At 44.2% G+C, this 25,932-nt stretch overlaps 1 protein-coding gene across 1 annotated transcript in view; it reads right to left on the bottom strand.

Moving 5' to 3' along the window:
• The window catches only part of ARV1 (ARV1 homolog, fatty acid homeostasis modulator), a 391,241-nt gene that overhangs the window by 167,526 nt on the left and 197,783 nt on the right, over positions 1–25,932 (bottom strand). The window contains exon 4 of the mRNA XM_044063690.1: positions 12,081–12,305. Within this exon, the coding sequence (XP_043919625.1) occupies positions 12,081–12,305 (225 nt within the window). The remainder of the gene's footprint in view (positions 1–12,080; positions 12,306–25,932) is intronic.

The raw sequence follows: 25,932 nt of genomic DNA, 5'->3' as shown, positions 1-25,932 counted from the left end.
ATGGACCAAATAAAACCTCAGTATCTGATACTGAATTTGAAATTTCAGACTTTATCTCATCAGAAAACTTTTGTTTATGTACCCAGGCATACCTCCTCAAAATTGTACAGGAAACAGTTGCTCTAGACATGGTATCGCCACAATCATAGACAGTCCTTAAGGAATGGTTAGATAGTTGAAAAATGTCAGAAACAATAAAATTCATATAGGAACTACCTTTGGAGGAATGTATGGTATCTAATTCTCTCAAACTGCTTGTATAAAACAGCACAAACTTCCAAATACAAGTCTGATAGTTAAGAATGTTATATACCAAAGTTGATGAAGAAAAAATTCTCTTACCAAATCTGTCTAATAACTTCCACCCCTCGTTCACACAAGGAGGGTTTTAAGACACCAACAGACAATTCCCAGCCTTTTGAAATATGTACCAATGGCTGCAGTGTCTGACCTAAGGTGAGAGAATAAATGCTTGTTAGCTTTTCTAGTGACTGATAGTTTGATTCAGGGTTGCTACAAGCAGCACTAAATACATCTTCCAAGGCTGGCACTACTGGAGGAATAGGCATAGAATGAAGCATATGCCTCAATTCAGGGTGAACATTTATTTCTTCCCTTAAAAAACTCATTCATCTTGGCTACAGTCTGACAAAATGAAAATTCTCCCCAAAAAGCTGAGGACCAAGTCTCCTCTAATCTGAGATATGCACTTGTGAGAATCTGGAGAAGAGGCTCTGTACCTGTTGGTCAGAATCATTTGACATGTCTTCCACAGGATTGTTTCTGCTGACTGGATTTACAGGTATTGAATTCTGAATACAAGGCTTAACTGTCTGCAAGAATTTCTTGTAAAGGTAAAAAAAATCATCTTTTCTAAGCATATCCACTTGTAACATGTCATAATATCTCCTCAGTTTTGGGGGAACATCCGCTTGTTCCCATTAAAAAAAAAAAAAATCATTCATCAAGGTTACAGTTTGAGAAAAGAAAATTCACCCAAAATAGGTTGCAAAGACCAACCCTCCTCTGAATCTGAGATTTGTGCTCCAGAATCTGCAAGAGAAGAAGTCCTGTCCTTTTCTATATCACAATTAACTGACATGTCTTCCTCAGGATTGCTTCTGCTGACCTGGTTTACAGTTACCGTATTCTGAATACCAGGATTAAGTGCTTGCAACAATTATTTGGCTATGGTAAGAAAATCAGCTTTTTAAAGAGACACCCTGGCCTCTGATGAGCAATATGTAACCTTTTTTTTTTTTTTCTTTAAAGGTATCTCTGATGATGGACTTGGAGAAGGTACTTATTTTCCCAATCAAGAGGTCTCTCCTCCCCTTACCCACATCAAGCACAATCCCCCAGTATGTGTCACATGCCATAGGAAAGATGGCTCTCCCATGCCCAATTCAAACACTGGAACAGCCGAAGAGGACATGGCTGACCCCGGTGGTTCAAAGGACTACATCAGTAGAAGCGAGACAGGTACAGCAGTTGTCCGAGGAATAACTGCTGTCCACTGCAGAGCCACTTACCAATCGGCTGATATGAAGACTGAGCCTGCTGAGTCAGCAAGAGCTTTTTGGGAAGTTGTTTATTTTTTCTTTCTAGAAACCATGGAAGTCAAACCAGCAGGAAGAGTAAGTATCTATGCTGTGACCAAGGAGGATGCTTTGTATGCAGTAAGATTTACTGGAATAAGTTGTTTGGAAGGTAAATTGTCAAATGATACTCACAAACAGCACACTTACACTTTCACACACATTCTCTAAACACTGTAATGTATAAGCAGCATACTAAATTCTTATCAGAAACCCCTCTAGAGCGTTTCTCCAGTGGCATAGAGGGCTAAACCCCAAACTATGGCACATCAGACCTGGGTTTAATTACTGGCTGAGGCAACTGATGAAGGAGCAAGGAGGGATGGGCGAGCCCATCCTTGGGGGTTTGTTGGTGAAGCTCCCTAGGGGAAGGCATGGTCCAAAGGGGAGACTGCCGTTGAACATAACCAACAAGCATGGGGTGGAGACAAGGAAAGTAGCTAAGGCATATAAATTGAGAAAAAAAACTGATGGAAGCACAAAGAGTTGAGCCCACAGAACTCCCTTATGACCCACGATCGGCCTAAGCCAATACTGGAATAAGGCCAATGGGGTAAAAGGTTGGTTGGCAGCCACACCGTGCTTGCGGGGCACTGGGTGATGGGGCCTGTAACTATGGGGTCCGAGGGGACCAAAAAAGCTATTACAAAGAAACCTCTCCAGAGATAATTTAGTCTGACAGAAAAAATGGTAGGCAAGTTGCCACAGAGTGAAAATAAACACCGTATAACCTGTTGTAGCTCCTGCCCAAACAATACACTTCCCAACACTAAATGTTCACATTACGTTTACACAAACAGTACATTATATCACAAAAATAGTCCCCAAATTAGCCAAAGTTAAAAACAGCAGTCCCTGAAAGGAACTTCCGATAACAGAAATATACAGTGATTCTTAAAGTGGCAGTCCCGCTAAAAAGCTAAACTAAAACATATAGAATTTTTTTATGTATATAAATATATCAAAGTCAAAATTTCTGTGTGAAAGGATTCTTCAAAGGAGACTTATCTGCCAGAAAGAAGCTAAAGGCCGGCTACTGCTCTTGTGATGTCTCTGGGCTGCTTCACAAGGTGGTAAGAAAGTACTGATATTTCTTCACACTAACTGCAGATTTTCCCTCCACAGGGCTGACCAATCAGCAGTCAGAGTGAAGGTGGAGAGAGTCAGAGCTTTTGGAAGTTGGCTGGTTGTTCTGTCTTGGACAAGATACAATCCATATAGTCTAAAGTTTGCTGCAGAAGTGAGAATGATGATCATCATAAATTCCTAAGGGGGTCAAACCACACAGGGAACAGCCTTAGGATTTATATGTGGTCCTCAACCAGATCAAATAAAACAGAAACTATCTCTGTAGTATCTGAGAAATAGGTTAGATCAGGAACTTGCTAACAATTAAGCCCACAATATGCTTGTGAGAAGGACAAACATTAAACAAGTCCGATTAATCTTGGCCAGAAAGCATGTCTGAAAACAAAACTACTCAATATAACACTCAAGGATGTCTCTTTAGACTAAAGCAGTGTTGGCTCTGGGTCAAAGACAAGGGGAATAATGCTACACTTGGTTTACTGAAACAACCTGTACCACTGATGAAGATCCCAACTCTGAAAGTCTCTGGTACCAAAAGGTTAGGGTACCAATACAGGTTTGACTGGGGATAGGGACAGTGGGTCAGAAAACAACACTTGAATGAGTGCTAGCCAAAGACAGCACATTTTATAAACACACACACACATATATATATATATATATACATATATATATATATATATATATACATATATACATACACACACACACACACACACACACACACACACACACACACACACACACACACACACACACACACACACACACACACACACACACACACACACACACACACACACACACACACACACACACACACACACACATGCAGAGACAGAGAGAGAGATGTTTATATGCTGGGGATGGAATAGACCTCATAGGGCACTCCCTACTGGTGTGGGTCTACTGCCCACATTTCCATATTTCCATCTCCAGATGGATGAGCCCAAGAACACATTTTGGTCCACATGGAACTAGCCTCCAGTTCCAGGGGGAAGAGTCCCTGGTCCTCAGTACCTCAGGTCTGTTAAGGAGTAATCCAAGGACTCAACCTCTGGATTACAATGGCTACAAGAAAAAAATACAGAAGACTATTCAAACATAGAGCCACAAGAACGTTAGGAGGCACCTACCAAGGTGAGAGTAAAGGGTTCAGCTCAGTATCACTATCCCAAAGGAGCATGACTGAAATCAAGGACTGGTTTAGTTGAGGAAGAAGTCACAACCTTAAGAGCATCCTTACATCCTGAAGGTTCACACCTAGGGAATCGGGTCTCCAAGTGCTTATACTCAGAGCAGTGCTCCAGTAAATTTAAAAGGCAATGCACAAAGTTGTAAAGAGGGCTCTAATAGCATTCTCCATGCAAAGAACATTTGACGATTGCCATCTTTTCGAAGTGCATGAACAACTCTTCCCACTCTTACCATCAAACAAGAGGATTTAATTTCTGGCACTTGTGGCAGTTATCAATGTTGTGGTCCTCCCTATGAGACACTCCAGGAAATGTCAATACATACCTTGGCTGGAAATTCACATGGAAACATATCATGCCCAAAGCTTATTATGAAGATTGATAAAGTCAAATCACTTGCCTAATCAGAATAAGACCTGACATCTGAATGCCAAAAAAAAAGGAAAGATCAGCTCCAGAAATTAAAGTGCTTATGTAGCCAGTTTTATATGCCTCTGCATTCACTGAATGAGCATACAGACATTTCCAGACATTGGATACAAATATGTCCAATTCCACCTGGTAAAGAAGTAATACCTAAATGAGGATCAATCATAAAAGGTCATCCATATTACGTGTAATGCTACATTAAATGTTCTGATCTTTTACAGCTTTCAAGAGTGGAATTAAGATCCCTTCTTGCCTGAATCCCCTTCTATAACACACACATTCCTACAATTCTACTTCTTTCATATGCGAGTCATCTTTTCTTATGTGGCAGCAGCTTAATTTTCAGCAAAAGATTGAAAACATATTAATATGGCATATAATTATTTCCATAATGAACTATGTGCCCTGTAAAGAACTGTGGCATTGCAAACAGGGCCCCATATAAGATATTTCCTGCAAGGAAATTTTAACAGTATTACTAGCATGTAACACTGCTAATTCACACATTTTAACTCCTTGATTTGCACCTTGAAAGATCCATTACCTACTGATACAGTCTGAACATCCCTCATTCTAGTTTGTTTATCCATGAATCTGCACAAGTTCAAATGTATTGTAATAGTGCTGGCTCCATTACAAACAGGGATACATTCCTGACTGTGAACTAACTGACTACCAATCCAGGTGTTGGAGAAGTTAGCTGGAGAAGGTAACAGTATCAACTAAGGCTGACTGGCCTATCCTGAGGGAGGATGGCAGCCTGGTCTTCTGCACGAATGATGTACAGTGGAGGATGTGTATCCTACCAGGTGCAACACTAAGGCTGGAAATAAACACCCACCAAGCAATACACATGTTGCAGTAGACACTGGGTATGTGTGGAACTGCACTTGCCACAGGGATTTGCACTAGTTGAAGCTGATACAGGTGAACCAGGGGAGCAATTCTTAAATGGCTGCATGGATGACAGCACCTCCCAATGGCAGAAGTCACTGGAATAATAGATGAAGCTAATGGTGAGCAAGCTATAGGGAGAAAAGGCACCAAGAAGAACATTATGCAACAGACTCATCTCTGATTTTTAAAATGTAACACATTTAAGTCCAAATACCGACTTTTGTAAAATGTGAAAGGTTACATTTTAAAAGAAGCCTTTTCATTTTTGACGCGTTTCCTTACTTCTTTTTCACTGCTGTGAAAATTCAGATAAGTAACAGAAAAAAAAAAAGTTATGTTCTTACCATAACATTCCATCTAAGTAGTAGACTTCATTCTTCTGCACATATGGGTATACGGATCCGAGCCGGCAAAAACTTTTCAAGCATCAGCTCCGAGCTCCAAGCTCCTCCCCTACCTATATTACCTCACTTCCTCCTATCTAGCCCCAGATCGAGTTTGCTCTCACTAAAAAGCGACTTAACCAAAAACCCCTAAACAGGATAACCTGAAGAGTGAGGGGGATGGAGGGAGGGAAAGTGCAGAAGAATGAAGTCTACTACTCAGATGGAACGTTATGGTAAGAACATAACTTCTTTATCTGAAGTAGTTGACTTCATTCATTCTGCATATATGGGACAGAGTCCCCAGCTACTAGAATTCCTGGGAGGCCCTCATGGAAGGATATTTCTGAGCACCGCAGAGCCAAAGGATGCTCTCCCTCTAGAAATAAGATCCAATTTGTAATGAGAGATGAATGTGTGCGAATTTGCCCAAGTAGCTGCTGCACAAATATCATCTAATGAAACTCTCGACCAGAAAGCTGCAGAAGTGGCCATAGCTCTAGTGGAATGAGCCTTCAATACACCAGGAGGAAATAACCCTTTGTCCTTACAGACCTGCGCAATACACAGGGTGATCCACCTACCTAAGGACACTTTTGAAACTGCTTTGCCCAAAAATGGTTTAGAAAAAGAGACAAACAATTGATCCGACTTCCGGAAGGGTTTAGTCCTATGGAGGTAAAAACGAAGCTGTCTATGGACATCCAACAAATGAAGCTTGCGTTCACCCCTATTCTGAAAATTTGGGAAGAAGACTGGCAAATTTATGGATTGATTAATATTGGCTGCTGAAGACACTTTGGGAAGAAAAGAAGGGTTCGTGCGCAACAAAACCTTATCCTTGTGAAAAACCAAATAGGGGGGCAAGGAGGATAATGCCTGCAACTCAGAAACTCTCTTAGCCGAAGGGATGGCGACCAAGAATGCTGTCTTCTATGACAAGAACTTTATCGGAACTCAACCGGCTGGCTCGAAAGGGGGAGAGGTCAAGGCCTGAAGGACTAAAGTCAAATCCCAGGGGGGCACTGTTTCTTTAACTGGCGGTCGCAATACAAAGGTGCCCTTCAGGAAGGTTTTACAGAGTTTGGCCGAAGCCAGAGCAACCTTATTTTCATCCACATGAAAATTAGAGATGGCAGCCAGTTGAACCTTGATGGTGGAAGCACTAGAGCCTGACCGAAAAAGATCTGCCAAAAAATCCAGTATGACCGGAACAGGGGCTGTAAACGGGTTCTGATTGCGCTGAGAGGCCCAAATGCAAAAACGTTTCCACTTGCTATTGTACAGTTTCCTAGTGGAGGCCTTAAGAGAAGCTACCAGAATATTCTTGACAGGAGACGAAAGTCCGGGAGTCCTGATGATCATGGGAACTGGAGCAGCCAAGCCGTCAGCTTGAGACTGTCCAGGTTGGACAGGGGCAAGCCCGACGGGTGAGAAATTAGATCCGGGCATGGATCTAGAGCCCATGGAGGGGCCAACAGGTGAGACCATAGGAAGGGAAACCACACTTGACATGGCCAGAAGGGAGCTATGAGAATGACTTTGCACTGCAGCCTGCAAGCTCTCTGAAGGAACTTCAGAATAAGACGTAACGGGGGATAACCATACAGTAACCCAGGAGGCCAAGCATGGACTAGAGCATCCCTGGGGGCATCCCCTGGAGGGGGGATCAGAGCGAAGAATTTGCTGCACTTCGCATTGGAAGGAGATGAGAAGAGATCGCAGCAAGGTTGACCCCAAACACGGAAGATCTTCTCCGCCACTGATTGTTTCTGGGACCACTCATAGGGAAGCAGGATAGCCCTGCTGAGACTGTCCGCCAGAATGTTGGAGCGTCCCGGGATATGCGTTGCTATGAGAAACCGGCTGGTGGATATGGCCCACTCCCAAACTCTCATGGCCTCGCAACAAAGGGGATAGGATCGGGTCCCTCCCTGTTCGTTTATATACCAGACTACAGACATGTTGTCTGATTGAATGGCTATCGTCCCTGTAGGTAGGACCGGGTGGAAGGCTCTCAATGCTAACAAAACTGCCCTCATTTCCAGGACTTTGATGTTTAGCTTGGTCTATGGAGGGGACCATGTGCCTTGGACCATTCTTCCCAGGAAGTGCCCCCCCACCCGAGCTAGGAAGCGTCCGTGGTCACCATGGCTTGAGCCTGAGGGGATAGAAAGCTGCGCCCCGCAAATATGTCCGCAGAGTGAAGCCACCACAGGAGTGCCATTCTGCATGCCCGATTGATACAGATGTGGAAACTCATCGGAAGGTCTAGCCAGGACCATTGGACTGCCAGATTCCACTGAAGGACTCTCATGTGAAGACGTGCAAGAAGGAGTATAGAGATTGCTGCTGCCATGGAACCCAGGGCCCTGAGAACATCGGCTGCTGTGACGACCACGTGATCCAAGATCACGGAAACATGGAGTCTGAGATTTGCTATCCTATCCGAAGTGAGAAAAATCTTTGACTGAATCGAATCCAACCAAACCCCGATGAAGTCTGTGATCTGAACCGGAGTCAGGTGGGACTTGTTGAGGTTGATCAAGATGCCTAACTTGTGAGCCAGATCATACAGGAGACGCTTGGTGGATGCAGCGAAGAGCCAGTCGTCTAGGTAAGGGAATACCTGAATGCCCTGAAGTCTCAGGTGAGCCGCTATGACCGCCATAACCTTGGTGAACACCCTGGGGGCTGTGGTGAGACCAAAGGGTAAGGCTCTGAATTGAAAGTGACTGGCCCCTAGCTGGAAGCGGAGAAACCTCCTGGTGCTCCTGTGGACCTTGATGTGATAGTAAGCGTCCTGGAGGTCTAACGAGCACATCCAGTCGCATTCTCTCAGAAACGGTAGAATGGACTGTAGAGTGACCATCTGGAAGTTTTGTTTCTCTACGGATAGGATGAAGATAGACAGGTCCAGAATGGGCCTGAGGTCCCCCGTCTTCTTTGGCACTAAAAAGAACCTGGAGTAGATGCCTGATCCGGACTGATCTGGGGGGACCGGCTCGATGGCTCGTTTTTGTAACAGCTTCGAAACCTCTAAAGCTGCAGCCTCCCTGTGAGCGGGTGGGACATCTGGAAGACGAACTGGAGATGTGGGATGTGAAATGAAGGGGATAGAATATCCTATGGATATGATGTTTAACACCCAGCGGTCTGCAGTAAAGGACTCCCATGCCGCTGGATGTAAGAAAAATCTTCCCCCGACTGCCTTCAGAGTAGAGCAGCCAGGCAACCCCTCAGGGTTGTTGAGTGGGTCTGTTGGAAAAAAGTTCCCTAGACCCAAAGTTTCTGGGACCCCCTCTGCCCCTGGGGCAGCATCGGTCTTGTCCCCCTCGGCCTCTGGGGGACGAATACTCCTGAGTCTCACGAAAGGACTGTGATTTCCGGAACCACATCTTCTTTTGCCCCTTTTGGTTTCTGGAATAGGACCTCTGGGGGTTAGAGAAGCGGATTCCGACGGCCGAAGTCTTTCCGTCCTTCTCACTCTGGGCTAGTGTGTCACGTACGGTCTTCCCAAAGGGAAGATGATCCATCGAAGGGGGTGTTGATGAAAGACGCCTTAAAGGGGTCCGCAAATTGACACAGCCTGATCCAGGCATGTCGCCTCAAAGCAACGCCTGTACCTGCAGCTCTAGCGGCACCCTCCATGGCATGAGAGAGGAGATGCATAGAAGTATTAGTCACTGATTTCAGCGTAGTCATCTAGGCAGTAAAGGACTGCTTGTCCTGCTGCGACAGAGATTCCGGGGGCGACTCAGTTAGCTTCGATATAAGGTCTCGCTGCAGTCGAATGACATGTGCCAAGTAATTCAGTGCACAAATAGAAAATGTCGCTGACGAGTACATGTGCTTCCCAAAACGCTCCATTGACCTAGACTCCTTGTCCGGTGGATAAACCGAGGAACTCTCCTGTGTTAGTTCCTTCTTTGTGGCAGCTGCAAACACCAAAGCCTCTACCGGGGCTCCCTTGGACCATGCCTGCCTTTCCGATGGTGGAGAAATAATTTTGTCTGGCCTTTTAGGGATAGGCTCTGCGGTGTCAGGATCCTTCCATGCCCTAGTGGTGATGAGGTCCACAAAAGGGTCAGCTGGTGGGGAGACCCAGGAAGTAGATGGGCCCGCCCCAAAGGCATCCAGGAATACAGACTCATCTGCAGACGGTTTGGGAGCTGACCAACCTCCTCTTTGGCGGAGGATCTCCATAATGTCTCCAAACGAGACGTCCTCAGGAGGTGATCTGGGGGAACCCTCTCCTTCATCCAAGTCCGTATCAGTGGTAATGGACTCAGGGGAGTCCAAGTGCCTCCTCTTGCACTTACACTTACAAGGTTCCTCTCCAGTGTAACTCTCTGGAGAGGATTCGTAAGCCTCTGGGGGTTCCCTGAGAGGAACGACCTGGGGCTGCCTTGGCACGGGTTGTCCCTAAGACAGGGCAATGGGAGCAGAATCCAAAATCAGGGGGTTCTGGGCCGGATCCGAGGATGTGAGCTGTGGTCTCAACCCCTGGGATAGAACCCTTTCCACTGCCCCGAATGCTGATGGAGAGCACGCCTCCGTAGAACATAAGGAAGAAGCTCTCCCCGGCACCGAAGCCAGAACCAGAGCTGACTGCGGGGTAGTCCGGGCGCCGAGGGTGGGATCCGAGAGAACGAGATCCCGACTCTCGGGTCCGACTCCCCGACCACGGCTCCGAGAGTCCCCTGGATCCGAGACCGGATCCGAAAACCATCAGCGCCGACACCACGGCTCCGAAAGGTCTCGGACCCAAAAACCCCAAAGCATCGGATAGGAGAAGGAGCAATAGGGTGGAACATAGTAGCAGAAGAAGAACCCTCACCAATAGGAGAGTGTCCTGGTAAGACCCCCATCTGAATCTGGTTCTGGATGAACCTCCTCATTAGCCTGTCCATATCAAGTTCAGATAAACTCCTAGTCGATCTGGAGGAAGCGACCGACTGGGGTCTGGGTCGGATCAGAGGGGAGTACCTCGGCTCCGATGAGAAACGGGGAGAGCGGAGCCGAGGAGAACGAGACCCAGATATCTTAGCAGAGGGACTGGAAAAAGATGCCCTGTCCGGAGACATTTTCCTGGGCCTGTCTCTCTCTTTATGGCGCCTCTCTTTCTCCCTACCTCTCTGGGACAACTCCGAAGAAGCAGGCCTGGCGGGAGGTTGAGTCCCTGCCTGCATCGAGTCATTGGCTGGAGAGGAAACCGAGGCAGACTCCAGGGCAGAAGCAGGTAGCAAGCCTTTGGCCACAAGCTTAGCCCAATGATCCTTCAACGCCCTTGGGTTAAACCCTGAACAAATGTCACAGGATACTGACAGATGGGCGACCCCTAAACATAGAACACACAGAGTGTGGCCATCGGCTGGAAAAGCTTATGACCACATTCTGTGCACTTTTTGAAGAGAACCTTAGTCTGTTCAGCCATAATAATAATAGAAAAATAGTCCTAAATGGACCACACGCACACACACACTAAACTGGGATGGGCCTAGGCGGGAACCAGAACACAAAACTACCACTAGAGAATACAAACTAAAAACTTTTTTTTTTTTTTAAATAGTACGACGACCAAATGCGATGTAAGGGAGGAAAAAGGGAAGGAATTCACACTCAACAAACAGCAAAAAGTACCAAAACCTTACCACCTAGCTAAGAGCTCAGAGACCACGATGCTGACTCAGAGCGGCAAACGAGATCGGGGGCTAGATAGGAGGAAGTGAGGTAATATAGGTAGGGGAGGAGCTTGGAGCTCGGAGCTGATGCTTGAAAAGTTTTTGCCGGCTCGGATCCGAATCGGATCCGTATACCCATATGTGCAGAATGAATGAAGTCAACTACTTCAGATCAAGTAAATACAATAACAAATATAAAATGTTTTAGTCAGGCTTTAAGATCTTCTTTCCTGAGGACAATGTATAACAGTAGAGATGTCATGCTACCTCTAAGTCCTTATTTAAACTTAATTCTCCCCAGACTCTGGAATAGATTGCCCATACATGTCAAGCAGAGTGCCTCATTGGCCCTCTTCAAAAGGAACCTTGACGATTGGATGGGAGAAAGGAAATTCACCCCGGGAATCACATCAGTTGCCCTGTTAGACAGGGGTCCGGGGAAGTAAATAGTGTGGGAAGAAATAGCCAGGGAATTGTTATGGCTAAGCTTGTATAGGCCCTAGGGCTGATAGCCTAGTACCAACCTATGAACCTATTCAGTTCAGTGTATAAAGGTGTTATAAACTGTTTGATTTCTTATATGGAACAAAAATGTGCTGAAAACAAAATTCTGCTCTGTTTTGCTGTGAAATACAACCCCCACACATACACAAATCTAAAGAAAAAAACAGCATCATGATACCAAATCTAGCATGACATGTCAAGCTAAGATTTTAAAATGTGGAAGATCCATGCATCATGGAGGAAAGAACATAAAATATTGTTTTACATTTGCTCTGTGCTAACATTTTTTAATAAGCTTACCTCTTACAGCTTGGGAATTCGAGGTTAGGACAAACAGCTTAATAAGATTTAAACACAATGGAAAATAATCATGTTCCCAAATGACAGCTGGAATCAAGAGGAGTTTTCCATAGCTAGAGAGTAGCAGTGCTTTCAGAAGTAAGACCAAGTCTGACATTTTATCCACAGCATCTGGTCTTAAAAGCCAGGTGAGGGTGAACACACCAAGAAGAAAGGCAGCTTGCTCTAAAATAAGGAAAGAGAAACTGGACAAATTTACTAAATTGTCTGCATAACTAAAATATGTAACATATACATAATTCCTTAACTGCAAGCAGCATGCCACTACAACACCTTTATATTTCACTGGAAAGTAATAAAAATCATAACCGTCTAAATGGGAGAAGGTTTTATGTAGCCTATTATTAAGCAGCAGAAAATAAACAACATGCCTGTTAGATTTCTTTTCAAGACTAATGTGGCATTCAAATCAAAGAATGCCTTAATTTCATTTTTCTTTTGTACCACTTTAATTTTACAAGCACATCCTCCTTTCATGGAGTTAAGCACTTGTGCAGTTTATGTGATAGCACTGTACTGAAGATCAACTTTCTCGTTATTGAACTAGTCTTGTCTGTACCACTTTCAATAAACTTAGTGATGTAATCATAAACATCATACATTAACAAAAATATACCAAAATATAACATAACAGTGAAGCACTGAAACATAGATGACTGACACTCCAACTTTACAATTATTTTTAGATGCCGTTAGCAGATATCTGACCAGCGTCTAAAGACTACACACCAGAATGTTTTACAAAACGGGAAGGTAAACATCACAACTTGCTACCAAAGATTCTAGCATACAGTTATCTGGATTGCTACCTACCATATGCAGTAAGCACTGTGGCCTAATGCTTCTCTCCCAGACAGTTTTTCCTATGCTTCCTAGTATCTTTTGGTTCTAGAGTTAAGTACAGCTCACTGCTCTCTACATATAGCCAAGCACACAGGAATCATCCACGAACTGGACAACATACATCAGCACAGTTTGTACTAATGCAGACTCTATACAGCAATACATATTCGCAATGATGAAAACATGCTGTGACCACTCAAATGATAATCTCATAACCCAAATGTGCAATCTCTGAATTAAAGGTATTTTGTTACACTACTTAAATATTTCAATATATCACTTATTGCAGACGGTGTTGCAGCTAAGGTGACTTGTTTTCATCATCATCCTGTGTCCAGTAATTCACATAGAGTACAGTTTTGTAAAATCTTACAATAACTGTAGATGTCATTTTCTTCACTGTTGAAGTACACCTTACATAAGGGATCTCCTGCCAAGGATAGCTCACCATCTGGCCAGCATACCAAAGCCTTTAGTATTTACAGGTGCTGTATGTCAATATATATGCTTCCTCCACAAGTCATATGGCATAAAAGTGATGTACAAACACACACATTTCAGAAATGAAAAGCCCCAGGATGAACAGAATGTCCATAGCGACCAGGAAGAATAAGTGTTTCCAGAAGAAGAAAACAGAGAATAATCTCCATCCAGAATGATGGCGAGAACAGATTAGAGCAGAGGGGGCAGGAGGGAGGGACGGGATACTGCAGCACTGAAGAGAAGAATATCTACAGCTATGGTACGTTTTTACACAACTGTATGTCCTTCTGGGTCCCCTTCAGAAGATCTAAAGTTCAGAAAACTGAAAAATCAAAAATCAAAATATTGCAAATGGAATTTGCCCCTTCTCCACTGTTGTACAATCTCAGAGTTAGTAGACCTCTCTCTCTCTCTCTCTCTCTCTCGACACAGTTCCCCATAAAAGGAGTGCCGGGGATCTTGTCCCCTGCATTAAAAATGTTTTCAATATTTTGCGTTTTAGATATTTTGATCATCTGTCTTTTGAAATTTCGATCTTCTGACATAGACCCTTCCTTCTACATCACTGTTGCAGTATTCCTTATGTCAGGGAGTGTACAAAAGCTCAAGAGGCAACCTGGGAGAAGGGTAGCACTGAACAGCCTTCAAGAAACCTATGCAGGAGAGCCCTGGCAAAGCCAGCTATAGCCTGAAAACAACATTCAACTTATAATGCTTGGTGAAGGTATGGACAAAAGACAAAGGAGCAGCCTCTAGGATGGAATTAGTACTCAGCCGCTCGAAAAAACTACCAGAGGAAGCAATAGCTCTGGTAGACTGAGTCTTTACTGAAGAGGAAATACATTTACAATAAAAATGGTGACAAAAGGAAATGGCTTAAGAAATCTAGAAAGAGATGGCCTGCTTAGAAGCAGCTAAACCCAAAGACATGGGTCGAAGAGAGACAAAAAGGTGCTCAGATGTGTAAATAACTTTTACTTTATCCAAATAATATCTGACATGTCTATGCAAGTCCAAGAAGAAGAACCTTCTCACTGGCAGACTGCAGAGAAGGGAAAAAAGGAAGGCAAATAAATAGATTGATTAAGGGACAACTCATTGACCACTTTGGGCATTAAAGAAGGATTAGTACAAAGAGACACCCTGTCCCTGTGGAAAACTAAGAAAGGAGGGACAGCCATGAGAGCCTAAAGTTCAGAAACCCTCTTGTCTGAAGCAAGAACCGAAAGAACAGTCTTCCAAGTACAATGTTGTAAGATGGCTGAAGCAGCAGGCTCAAAAGGAGCCCAAGTCAAATTTTCAAGAACAAAATTGAGTTACCAGGAAGGTGGAACAGGCTTCCTGGGAGGACTGATATGAAAGACGCCATTGAGAAACTGTATGACCTCAGATCTTGAGGCCAGAGGAGGAGTCAAGGGCAGACAAGCAGAAATTGTTGATAGGTGAGCTTTAACTGAAGAATATGCAAACCCATCATGGAGCAGATGACACATATAAGAGAAGACTACAGGAACCTCCTCAGATAAGAGGAGCCTAATGGCAAGAGAGGCAGCAGACAGAAAATCTCTTCCATCTGGACAAATATGATTTCCTTGTAGTGGGCCTCCAGGCCTCCTGGCTTCCTGCAGAACCCAAAGCATGTCCTCAAAAAAAGGTGCCTAAAAGGGATCACAACCCTATCACTCATACTGTCAGTTGAAGACTGAGCAAGTTAGGATGGATAAGAGACCCCTTGTCTTGTGTGAGAAGGTCCACCCAGTGAGGTAACTTATGGTGATTGCCCCTGGCCAGGTGAAAAAAAAGGGGGAACCAGTGATGTCTGGGTCAAAAAGGAGTCACCAACAAGATTTTTGGGAAAGTCCTGCCTGATCTTGTGTAAGACTCTTGGAAGCAGGGGAAGGGGAGGGAAGGCATATATAACTATCATCTTCAAAGGAGTAGACAGGATCCACTTTCCAAACAAGAGAACTTGGGACGCTGGAACAGAAAAGAGGAAGTTGTCTGTTCAGAGGGGGGACAAAAAGATCTATCTGGGGAATACCCCATTGATGGCTAGTGCCCAGGGACACATCCCTGTGAAGCATCCATTCATGAGCATGTGTGCTGGACCTGATCAAAAAGTCTGCCACTTGATTGTACTCTGAGGGAATGTAGACAGCCTGAAGAGCCGCTTGATACTGGACAATTAGATCTCAGATGTGAAAAGTGAGCCTGCAAAGTAGGTAGGACCTTGTACCCCTTTGCTTGTTGACATACCACATCACTGTGGTACTGTCAGTGAAAACTTTGACAGACATGGGATGAAAGAGAGTACAAAAAGCCTGAAGAGCTAGAAGCAGAGCCCTCACCTCCTTGATGCTGATGTGGTCTGACCTCTGATGAACAAGCCAGAGACTGTGAGCCTTAAGAAAGCCAAACAAAGCTCCCCAACCCCTGTCACTTTAGAGAATATCTTATCCTGGTTTTTCCACAATATTCCCTATGAAACCCTTATCTTAGAAGATATTAACCTAGATTGGTCTAAACGTAAAATGGACTCTCCACAACTCAGCATCAACCTGCATGGTTTCCATCAACTGATATCTTCACCCACCCGCCTCCATAAAAACTCTTCTTCCAGCTCCATAATTGACTGGATACTCACCAACTTCCCTCACCACTACCACAACCCCACTACCCTACCAAACCAACTTAGTGACAACCTCCAACTCTCAAAATCCCACCTTTATAGAGATTGCCGAAAACTCTCTAATTTTAATGTAATCCAATTCAGCTCTATTCAATCCAAGACTAACTGGTCCATCGTTAAACAAATCCCTCTCAATGACGCAGTTACTAGGTTCAAGAGCATCTTCCTGAATACATTGAACTCCTTTGCTCCCCCTAGAAAGGTTAGAATATAACCCAATTATGCTCCCTGGCTCTGAAAAGAAACCAAGTCCCTTATGCTAAAAAGAGATAGAGCTTGGGAAGCCTGGATCAAAACAAAGGAATTACCTCTGCTACATAATTATAGACACCTCAGAAATCTTACAAAAAAAGCAAACCAATAATGACAAAAAGTCCTTTTATAACTCTGCCCAATTCAATAACAAATCCAACCCTTGCAAGTTCTGGTATACTATTAACAAAATTCTCTCTCCAGGCTCCCCCTCAACTCCCTGCCCCTACCCAAATACATCTCCTCTGGAAACTGATACTCTTCACAATACACACTGAAACCATTCAAACACTCATACCTTCCAGCTGTAACACAACTTCTCTGCCGACCCCTCCCAGTACTTTTAACAAACAACTAATCTCTTTACATTTGGTTCCTATTTCCTACATCAGATCTCTTCTTCACAAACTCAAACCCTGCTCCCCCACCACTGACAATCTACCTCCTCCAGCATAACCTCTTTACTCCCACTTAGCATGGTTTCCGTCCCAACCACAGCACAACTACTGCCCTCTTACCCTTTACACATACCATTGCCGAGGCCCTAGACAATAACAAACTTATATCATGTCTCTTTCTTGACCTTTCCAAAGCCTTTGATACAGTCTCCCATCCCCTACTGCTATCTAAACTTGCAAACCTCAATCTATCTTCTTCATCCATTGCCTGGTTCGCCAGTTACTTATCCTGCAGGCAGCAATCTGTTAAATGGCTCTCTTCCACTTCTCCATTTATACCTGTCCCAACCGGGGTACCACAAGGTTCCATCCTGTGTCCCCTCCTATTTACTGTCTTTACCAATGATCTCTATACTTCTTGTAAACAATCCTTCCTCATCCAATATGCAGATGACTTGACTCCTCTCCATCTCAGACAATATCTCCAATCTCCACACTCTTACTCAACAGGCCTTCCTATCTACTGAACAGTGGTTGTCCAGGAATCTACTCATTCTCAACCCTAAAAAGACCAAACTCATTATTTTCCCCCTGATCTCTCTCTCACCTCAAATCCACTTTTACTATTACTTCCTCTAATAACACTTGTTATCCAACCTGCAGCTCACACTAAACTCCTTGGTGTCAGCATAGATGATGAACGCAAATTCAACTTGCACATCCTCCAAAGCATAAAAAAGACAGAGACTTGGTTTACTGTATCGCAACAAAACATTTCTAACTACAAATGCCAGACTCTCCCTTGCACAAGCTCTTCTCCTCCCCTCCCTTCTATATGCTGCCCCAGTACTCACCAACATCCAAACTACTACTTTAAACAAACTCCAACAAACTTACCACAAGATAGCTAGATTTATCACAAACTCTCCATACAATACACATCACTACCTTGCCCTAAATACTCTCCACTGGTTAGAATTCCCCCATCTTCTACTGCTGTCACAACTTCAAATGTTACATTTCATTCTCTACAAACCTTCATCCTGCCCTGCTCTTTCTTCCTTCATCTTTATCTACACTCCTCCGCGGACTCTCCATGTCTCTAATCAGCAACTACTACAAATCTACCAACCCAAAAAAATAGCTGGCAAACTCCTGTATAAACACTCCGTCGCCAAAGCCTGGCACGAACTCCCAAGAGACATTTGTTTTATCATTCACCCATCCCACTTTAAAGAACAACTCAAACTTCATCTACTCCGCTCCAAAATATGCACTTGTCAAGCCCCTACTTAAGCTCCCCACAAACCTACCATGTACCTTTTCAGTCCCTCCACATACAGCTAAGTTCTGCACTATTGTGGATACTTATTAAACTCTACAATCAATACTGTTGGACTTAACTTTTTTGTAAATATGTAAATATTTTTTAGACTGTAAAAATATTGATATGTATATATCATGTGTTTACATTTCTGCTTTGTGTCTCTAATGTTCTTGTACAACTGATTTTGATCATATTTTTTTACTCAAATGTTTGATTCTCTGTAAACTGTGCTTTTTTTTTTTTGTTTTGGAGCTTTTCTCCTCAGGTCTCCACTGAAAATGGTCCACAAGCCCAGCTGGACCAACCCGGTTAACAAATGTCAATAAATAAATACATAAAAATATAAAAAGAGGTCCTGAGTCAGGACTGCAGAATAGAAAGGAAGCCTCAGGTCGAGAGAAAGTTGGTGAATCCTCTACTGAAGCTCTAGCATAAGACAAGGAAGGAAGGGAATTAAGAAGTTCAGGAAGGGTGACAACGTAAATCCACATTGACATGAGGTACCACTGAAGCTTTCTCATATGTAGCCTGACCAGAGGCGGCATGGGAATGGTGGAAGACATAAACCCAAGGACCCTGAGAAAGAGAGATGCCAGCATGGGGATGGTCTGGATCCTGCATTCAGGCAAAACTTGACCCTGAGAAGGAGTCAAGACTGATTTTTGAAAGTTTATGGAGAACCCCAGACTCTGCTACAGGGAAATAGTAAACTGGAGATCCTGAAGCAAAGCCTCAGGGCACAAAGATTGAATGATCAGATCGTTCAGATAAGGGAAAATGCAAAACCCTCTCATCCTTCAAAAAGCAGTGATAAGTGTGATGCATTTGGTGAATACTCCTGATGCAGTAAAGAGGCCAAAAATGCAACGAAGGAACACAGAAATGCAAACATTTCTTGAAAAGGGGATGGGTGAGCATATGAAGGTAGGCATTTTTGACATCCAGAGAGAGAGCAGAAAAGCTGGCCAGGAGGCACAGCTTGAATGGTACCCCTGGTAACAGAGAATGCAGCACCTCTAGAAACAGACAAAGCTTTTCTCAAGGAGGCTGAGGGATGCCCAGAAAGGGAGGAAGAGACGAAGAGATTTCCAAACCATGAAATACCACCAATGGATAATGAACAGAACCCAAGAGTCTGTTGTGGTCCTTAACCAAATTGGAATGGACAAGGAAAGACAAAGGGACAAGGGAAGCTGGCTGAGGGAAAAGGAAGCAAATTGTTAGATAGAACTTGGCTTGCCCTGAAAAGGAGGTTTCTGTAAAATAATGGTCTGTGTAGCTTTAGCAAGAGGTATACATCTAGAACGCTTTTTACCCTTGGGTGGAGGGTGAGACTGTCTGCAAACAAAAGCAGATCTGGAAGAATAATGCCTCTGAAACTTTGGAATAGGAGAAGCAAAAATATGCTTCCACTCCTGCCAGGCTTTGCCCTTATCCTGAAGAGATTTAAACATTTCAAAAAAGAAGAACCAAAAATATTTTTATTATCTAAAGAAGTATCCAATAATTTGGTGTTAATGTCATCAGACAAATCCTAAAGAAGAAGCCAAGAGTAATGCCTCATAACACAACAAAATGCATCAGCTACACAATAACAACATTTAACAGAGTGGCAGGTAACTTGAGAGGTACAACCCAACAAGAAATGGGCTGAAGCCTTCCCGTCAGAATCAGGAAGATCAGAAATCACATGAGAAACTTGAGACAGGAGGGCTAAAACATTCCTGGTCATATTAGTCTGGTAATTAATAACCTTAAAAGACAGGGTGGCAGCAGTATAGACCTTTTTGCCCAGTCTCTCCATGGCCCTATTATTTTTACCTGAAGGAAGCAGCTTAGTAAGGGCAACAGCTTGGATGGCTTGTCAGAGGAGGCAGATGCAACAGGAGGATCAGAAAGGCATTCATACAGAAATTTACAAGCATCAGGCACCTTGCAAAATCTGTCAGGTTTCTTAGGAGCTGGGGCCTGAGAATCAGGGGATGGTATCCAGCAGAGCAGCCAAAAAGTACAGTTTTGTACCTACCATAAATGTAGATGTTCGAGTGCTAATACAGCTGCAGTAATCACAGATGGGTTTTCTGCCGTCAGGCGGGTCCTCGGTCGGCCGAATTCCAAAGTCTAGGTCCGGCGTCAGTTGTTGTCGCTCTCATTCCTGACGTCAGTGCGACAGGGGTATATAAGACACAGCCGACGACATTTTCTTCAGTCTTTCTTGCCCCAGATGTCAGGTGCCCCCAGAAGGAAGGCAATACATAAATTATATATATATAGTCAAGCAATGCAATATAATCAAAAATCAGTAGTTGCAAGCAAATACACCATAGAAGGATAACCCAATCAGGTTGTATGAGGAGGTGTTAGCCACTAGGCCTTTACCAAGAGGGGAAGGAGGGAGGGAAACCTGTACTGCAGCTGTATTAGCACTCGAACATCTACATTTATGGTAGGTACAAAACTGTACTATGTTCATCGTGCATACAGCTGCAGTAATCACAGATGGGTAGAATCCCAAAGCTACGCACAGGGTGGTAGGCACTAGGTGGAACTGGGAGCAGCCAGAATGCCCTGCAACACAGCAGTGGCAAAGCCTGCTCTAGTTTTGGAGTATAAAGGCAGGTGGTAGTGTTTTGTGAAGGTATGCACAGAACTCCAAGTGGCTGCCTCCAAAATATCTTTGGTAGGGACTCCTCTGAGGAAGGCTGTAGAGGTAGCTGTGGCCCTTGTGGAGTGGGATCTGATGCCTGTAGGAACAGGTTTGCCATGAAAGGAGTAACAAAACCGTATGCAGTGGCCTATCCATTTTGAAATTGTCTGTTTGGAAATTGGCTTCCCTTGAGCTCCTACAGCATAGGACACAAAAAGTTGTTCCAATTTCCTGAAAGGCTTTGTTCTGTCCAAATAGTAACGTAGCTGTCTATGGATGTCTAAGGAATGTAGCAGCCTTTCCCCTTTGTTTTGAGGATTGGGGTAAAAGGTAGGTAAGTGTATGGCCTGATTTAAAGCTACCCTGGATACTACCTTAGGCATAAATGACGGGTTGGTTCGTAGGGAAACCCTGTCCTGATGGAAGATGAGAAAGGGCTGCACAGCCATGAGGGCTTGTAGTTCCGAAGCCCTACGAGCTGAGGTAATGGCCAGAAGGAAAGCTGTTTTCCAGGACAAATATTGCAAATCTGTTGAGGCAGCTGGTTCAAAGGGAGGTAATGTTAATTTTTCTAGAATGTAGTTAAGATCCCAGGCTGGTATTGGTTGTTTCCTTGGAGGTCTTATAGTCTTAGCTCCTCTGAGGAACTGTCTTAAAAGTGGGTAAGAGAATAAGGGTGGATCAGTGTTGTATTCTGCAGAAATGGCTGAGGCATGAATTTTGATGGAGGAAAATGAAAGTCCACTGTTCAACAGCTCAGCTAGATACTGTAATATCTAAGGCCAATTCAGTTTTCTAGGATCCTGGCCTTTTTTCTCATTCCAAGCGCAAAACCGTTTCCATTTTGCGGAGTAAGCCTTTCTAGTAGATGGCCTTCTGGCCTCCAAAATGACATCCTGCACCTCTTTGGAAAGTAGGGTCTGTTGTGGTGTTAAGGAATTTTCCATGCAGCCAGATTGAGTGTTTTCAGCTGACTGTGAAGAGTTTTGTAGCTGTGCTGAGTTAGTAGAAGAGGCATTAGAGGTAGGGTCCAGGGAGGAGTATGTGTTAGGCTCCTCAGGAGTGGGTACCAGTGTTGTCTTGGCCAGTCTGGAGCAATCAGTATCATCTTCGGTCTGTCTGCTCTTGGTTTCAAGAGCACCTTGGGCAGAAGAGGCAAAGGTGGGAAAGCGCAAACTGTCCATGCTGCCCAACTGAAAGAAAGGGCGTCCACTCTCCAGGCCTTTGGATGAAAGGTCCTTGAACAGAACTTTTTTAACTGATGATTCCTGTGGGAGGTGAAGAGATCTATGTCTGGCCTTCCCCACGCTTGGATTATCTTTGTAAACACTTGAGGATGCAACTTCCATTCGTGTGGGTCTGTCATATTTCTGCTTAGATTGTCTGCCAGCGTGTTTTCCAATCCTGGCAAGTACTGTACTTGAAGTTCGATTTGCCATTCCAGAGCCAAGTTCCAAAGTGACATGGCTAGCCTGCACAGGGGATATGAATGTGTTCCATCTTGTTTGTTTATGTACCACATTACTGTGGTGTTGTCTGTTCTTATCAATAATTGTCCTGGATGCAGGAGGTCCTTGAAAATTGTAATTGCATTTATCACTGCTAGCATTTCTTTTTGATTGATGTGAAGGTGCTTTTCCTTTTGGGACCATTTGCCCTGAATGCACCTGTCTGTCATGTGCGACCCCAGGCGTAGTCTGAGGCGTCTGTTGTGATGACTTGATTTGCTTGAGGCTTGCAGAATGGAAGACCTGTGTTTGTTTGGCATGCTTGGGCCCACCATAGAAATTCCTTTTGCAAACATGGGATTATTGGTATTATTGTTTCCAAACTGTGGCTGTGTTGAGACCATAGTTTTTTTAGGTACCACTGAAGTTTCCTCATATGCAACTTTGCACATGGGATTAAAAGAATGCAAGATGCCATGAAGCCCAGAGCCTACAGGATTTTTCTTGCAGTGAGCCTGGTACAATTTGCTAGTATTTTGAAGTACTGAGTTAGTTGCCCCTGTTTTTCTGGCGTAAGATAGGCCATCTGGGTGTTTGTGTCCAAGTTGGCACCCAGGAAAGTTATTTTCTGAGATGGTGTTAGCCTGGATTTCTCTTTGTTGACTGTGTATCCCAGAGAATTCAATAACCGTTTTACATAAGCCAGATGTTCCAGAAGTATGTGCTTGCTGTCCGCTTGGATCAGGCAGTCATCCAAATAAGGGTAAATTTGTATCCCTTGAAGTCTGCAGTAGGCAATTACTGATGCCAGGCATTTCGTGAATACTCTGGGTGCAGTAGATAAGCCAAAGGGCAATGCAGAGAATTGATAGTGGATTGAACCTGCAAGAAATCTGAGGTATCTTCTGCAGCTTTGTCTGATTGGGACATGCAGGTATGCCTCCTTGAGGTCCAATGTTACCAGCCAAAACTCCTTGCCCAGCATGGGAAGAAGCTGCTGTAATGTGAGCATCTTGAATTTTGGTACGAGTAGAAATGTGTTTAGGATGGATAAGTCCAAAATGGGTCTAAAGTCGGTTCCTTTCCTTGGTACCAGAAAAAGTCTGGAATAAAAACCTTGACCTTGTTTGTGAGTAGGTATCTCTTGAATAGCTTTCATGGCCATAAGCTTTGAAATTTGTATTTGAGCCTCTGCCCTTTGATTGTGTGGCAGGTTCGGCATGCCTCTCATTTTTTGAAGAGTGTGAAAATGAAATCTGTAGCCTCTGTTTATAATGTCCAGGATCCATTTGTCTGTTGTGATAATATGCCAATTTCTTGTAAATAATGCCAACTTTCCTCCCAAGGGTGCTGCCAGCTGAGACTTGCTTGGCATGAAAAGGGGGAAGTCATTGGGTTTGTTTCCTGTATTGTTGTGCACTGTCTTCGTCACCTCTTGGTGCTGGAGTTTGCCACTGTCTGCCTCTACATGATCCTTGAGGTTGTCCTCTGCCCCTTGTGCGCCTGTATCTACCTCTTTGTGGCTTGTCCGTGGCTGGAAAGGACCAGTTTTTTGAAGGCCAATTTCTGCTAAAATGTGGTGGTTGAACCTGTAGAAAAGCTTTGACAGTTTGCATAGATTTAGCTTTTTCTTCCATTTTTCGTAGTATCTCCTCAGCATTAGTACCAAATAGCACATCCTTTTGTAAAGGAGCATCTAGTAGTTTAGCTTTAACATGGTCAGGCAAGGTTTGTTCCCTAAGCCAGGCATGTCTATGAATGACTGATCCTGTCACAGCAGCTCTACTTGAGGCCTCTAGGGCATCATCATAGCCACATTGTAAGGTGTGTTTACCCACTTGTTCTGCACTATGCATCATATCCTGCAACTCCTTCAAATCTGGTTGTTCAGGTTGAGACATTTTATTTCTTAATTGTGATAACAGAAACTGCTGATATTTAAGCATATGGAACTGACAATTTAAGGCCCTCATGGCTAGGGTGGCCGAGGTATATACCTTTTTTCCCCACCTTTCTAAGGATCTAGACTCTCTTTCGGAAGGTAGTGGATTCTTAGCAGTTGAGGCCTTCATTCCCTTGGGGCCTTGAGAAATGGTTTCAGGGTCAGCATTATGGCTTTTGTAAAGAAATTGGTGAGAGTTAGGAACTCTGTAGTACCTATCAGGCTTGACTGGGGCAGGAGGCAGGGAATCCGTATTTAGGCAAGCCTCCGAGTAAACATCATCAAGTATGTCCAAGACAGGAGGTATCGCCAGAGGTCTGTGCTGAGGTAACAAAAGAAATTCCCTAAGTCTTTTCTTGGAATCAGAAAAGTCTTGGCCTTCCCAATGGAAGTGTTCCCTCAAGGTGTGCAAGGTTTCCCCAAAAGAGAAATCCTCTGGGGGAGATACAGAAGGAATGGACTGCTCAGCATCCGAATCTTCAAAAGGGGAGTACGACTGTTCCTCTTCATCAGAATGTTCTGAAAAAATGGAGTCCTGGTCAGAAGAGGGAGAAGCTTCCTCCACTCTGGGTCTCTTGTCTGGAGGGGGTTGGGAACCCCTGATAAGAGTAATTAAATCCTCAGCCATTTTTAGCATCTGCTTTTTAGGCATGGGACCTGGAGATGGGCCCTGTGCAACAGGCCTCTTGGGATGCATGGCTGATTTGGACTTAGTAAAGGCCTTTATGGAGAAGGAAGATGAGGGTCTAAAGACACCATGGGTGGAAGTGGACCTGTCCACATTAAGAGGCTCAACACTCACAGTGGCTTCGGTGGTTGTAGTCTGGGTATGGGCCGAGGTACCTGCGGTCTCGGTTACAGAGGACACCGCCAAAGAAGTGTCGTCGGTAGTCAGGGGCTGCGTAGGTGCCTCGCTGAGAACCGGACCACGTGTAGCCAGTTTTGGCGTGGTGTCGGTGGAGACCGCGGTCCTCGCGTGTCGGTCTTTGTCCTTGCGTTTTTTGGACAAAACGGTAGTCGGAATATCCGACAACATTTTATAATCAAAGGCTTTACCAAAAAAGTGTTGGGCGAACTCCGCCCGATGCTTAATAATGCGTTTATTGAAAGTAGCGCAAAAGCGACAGGCCGAGACATCGTTGTCCGGGCCTAAACAAGGTATGCAGAGGGAATGGAAATCCTTATGCGGTATTTGCTTCCCACAAGAAATACAATTATTAACTTTGTCTGACATCGGTCTGAGGCAAGAAAAGTTTCCCCAATGGGGTACTTAGCTTTAAAGAAGACTTCGGTTTCCAATTTTTCGTAATTTCAGGAGCTGGCCGACCGGCACTTGCGAACTGCTTCTGCTTCGGGCACCGCTCGGCAAAAAAGACTGAAGAAAATGGCGTCGGCTGTGTCTTATATACCCCTGTCGCACTGACGTCAGGAATGAGAGCGACAACAACCGACGCCAGACCTAGACTTTGGAATTCGGCCGCCCGAGGACCCGCCTGACGGCAGAAAACCAATCTGTGATTACTGCAGCTGTATGCACGATGAACATCTGAAGGAAAAGCACAAGGCTTGCAAGATTCCATCTTGATGAGCTCATAATACCTCTTCTAGATATCAGGAACCTAAGAACAATGCCACTTAAAGAATTCCATCATACAAAAAATAGTGTTCCCAAAGTAAAGTTCCTCTAAAGATGAATGTGGACTAATAGAATCCACTTCCTCTGAAATACAGTCCAGGGGGGAAGGGATTGCAGAAGAGCAAGC

The sequence above is a fragment of the Protopterus annectens genome, chromosome 1.part0 (genome assembly GCF_019279795.1).
Source record: "Protopterus annectens isolate FY-2018-M chromosome 1.part0, PAN1.0, whole genome shotgun sequence".
Lineage (NCBI taxonomy): Eukaryota > Metazoa > Chordata > Ceratodontiformes > Protopteridae > Protopterus > Protopterus annectens.
This window is presented reverse-complemented; position numbering and strand designations above follow the sequence as displayed.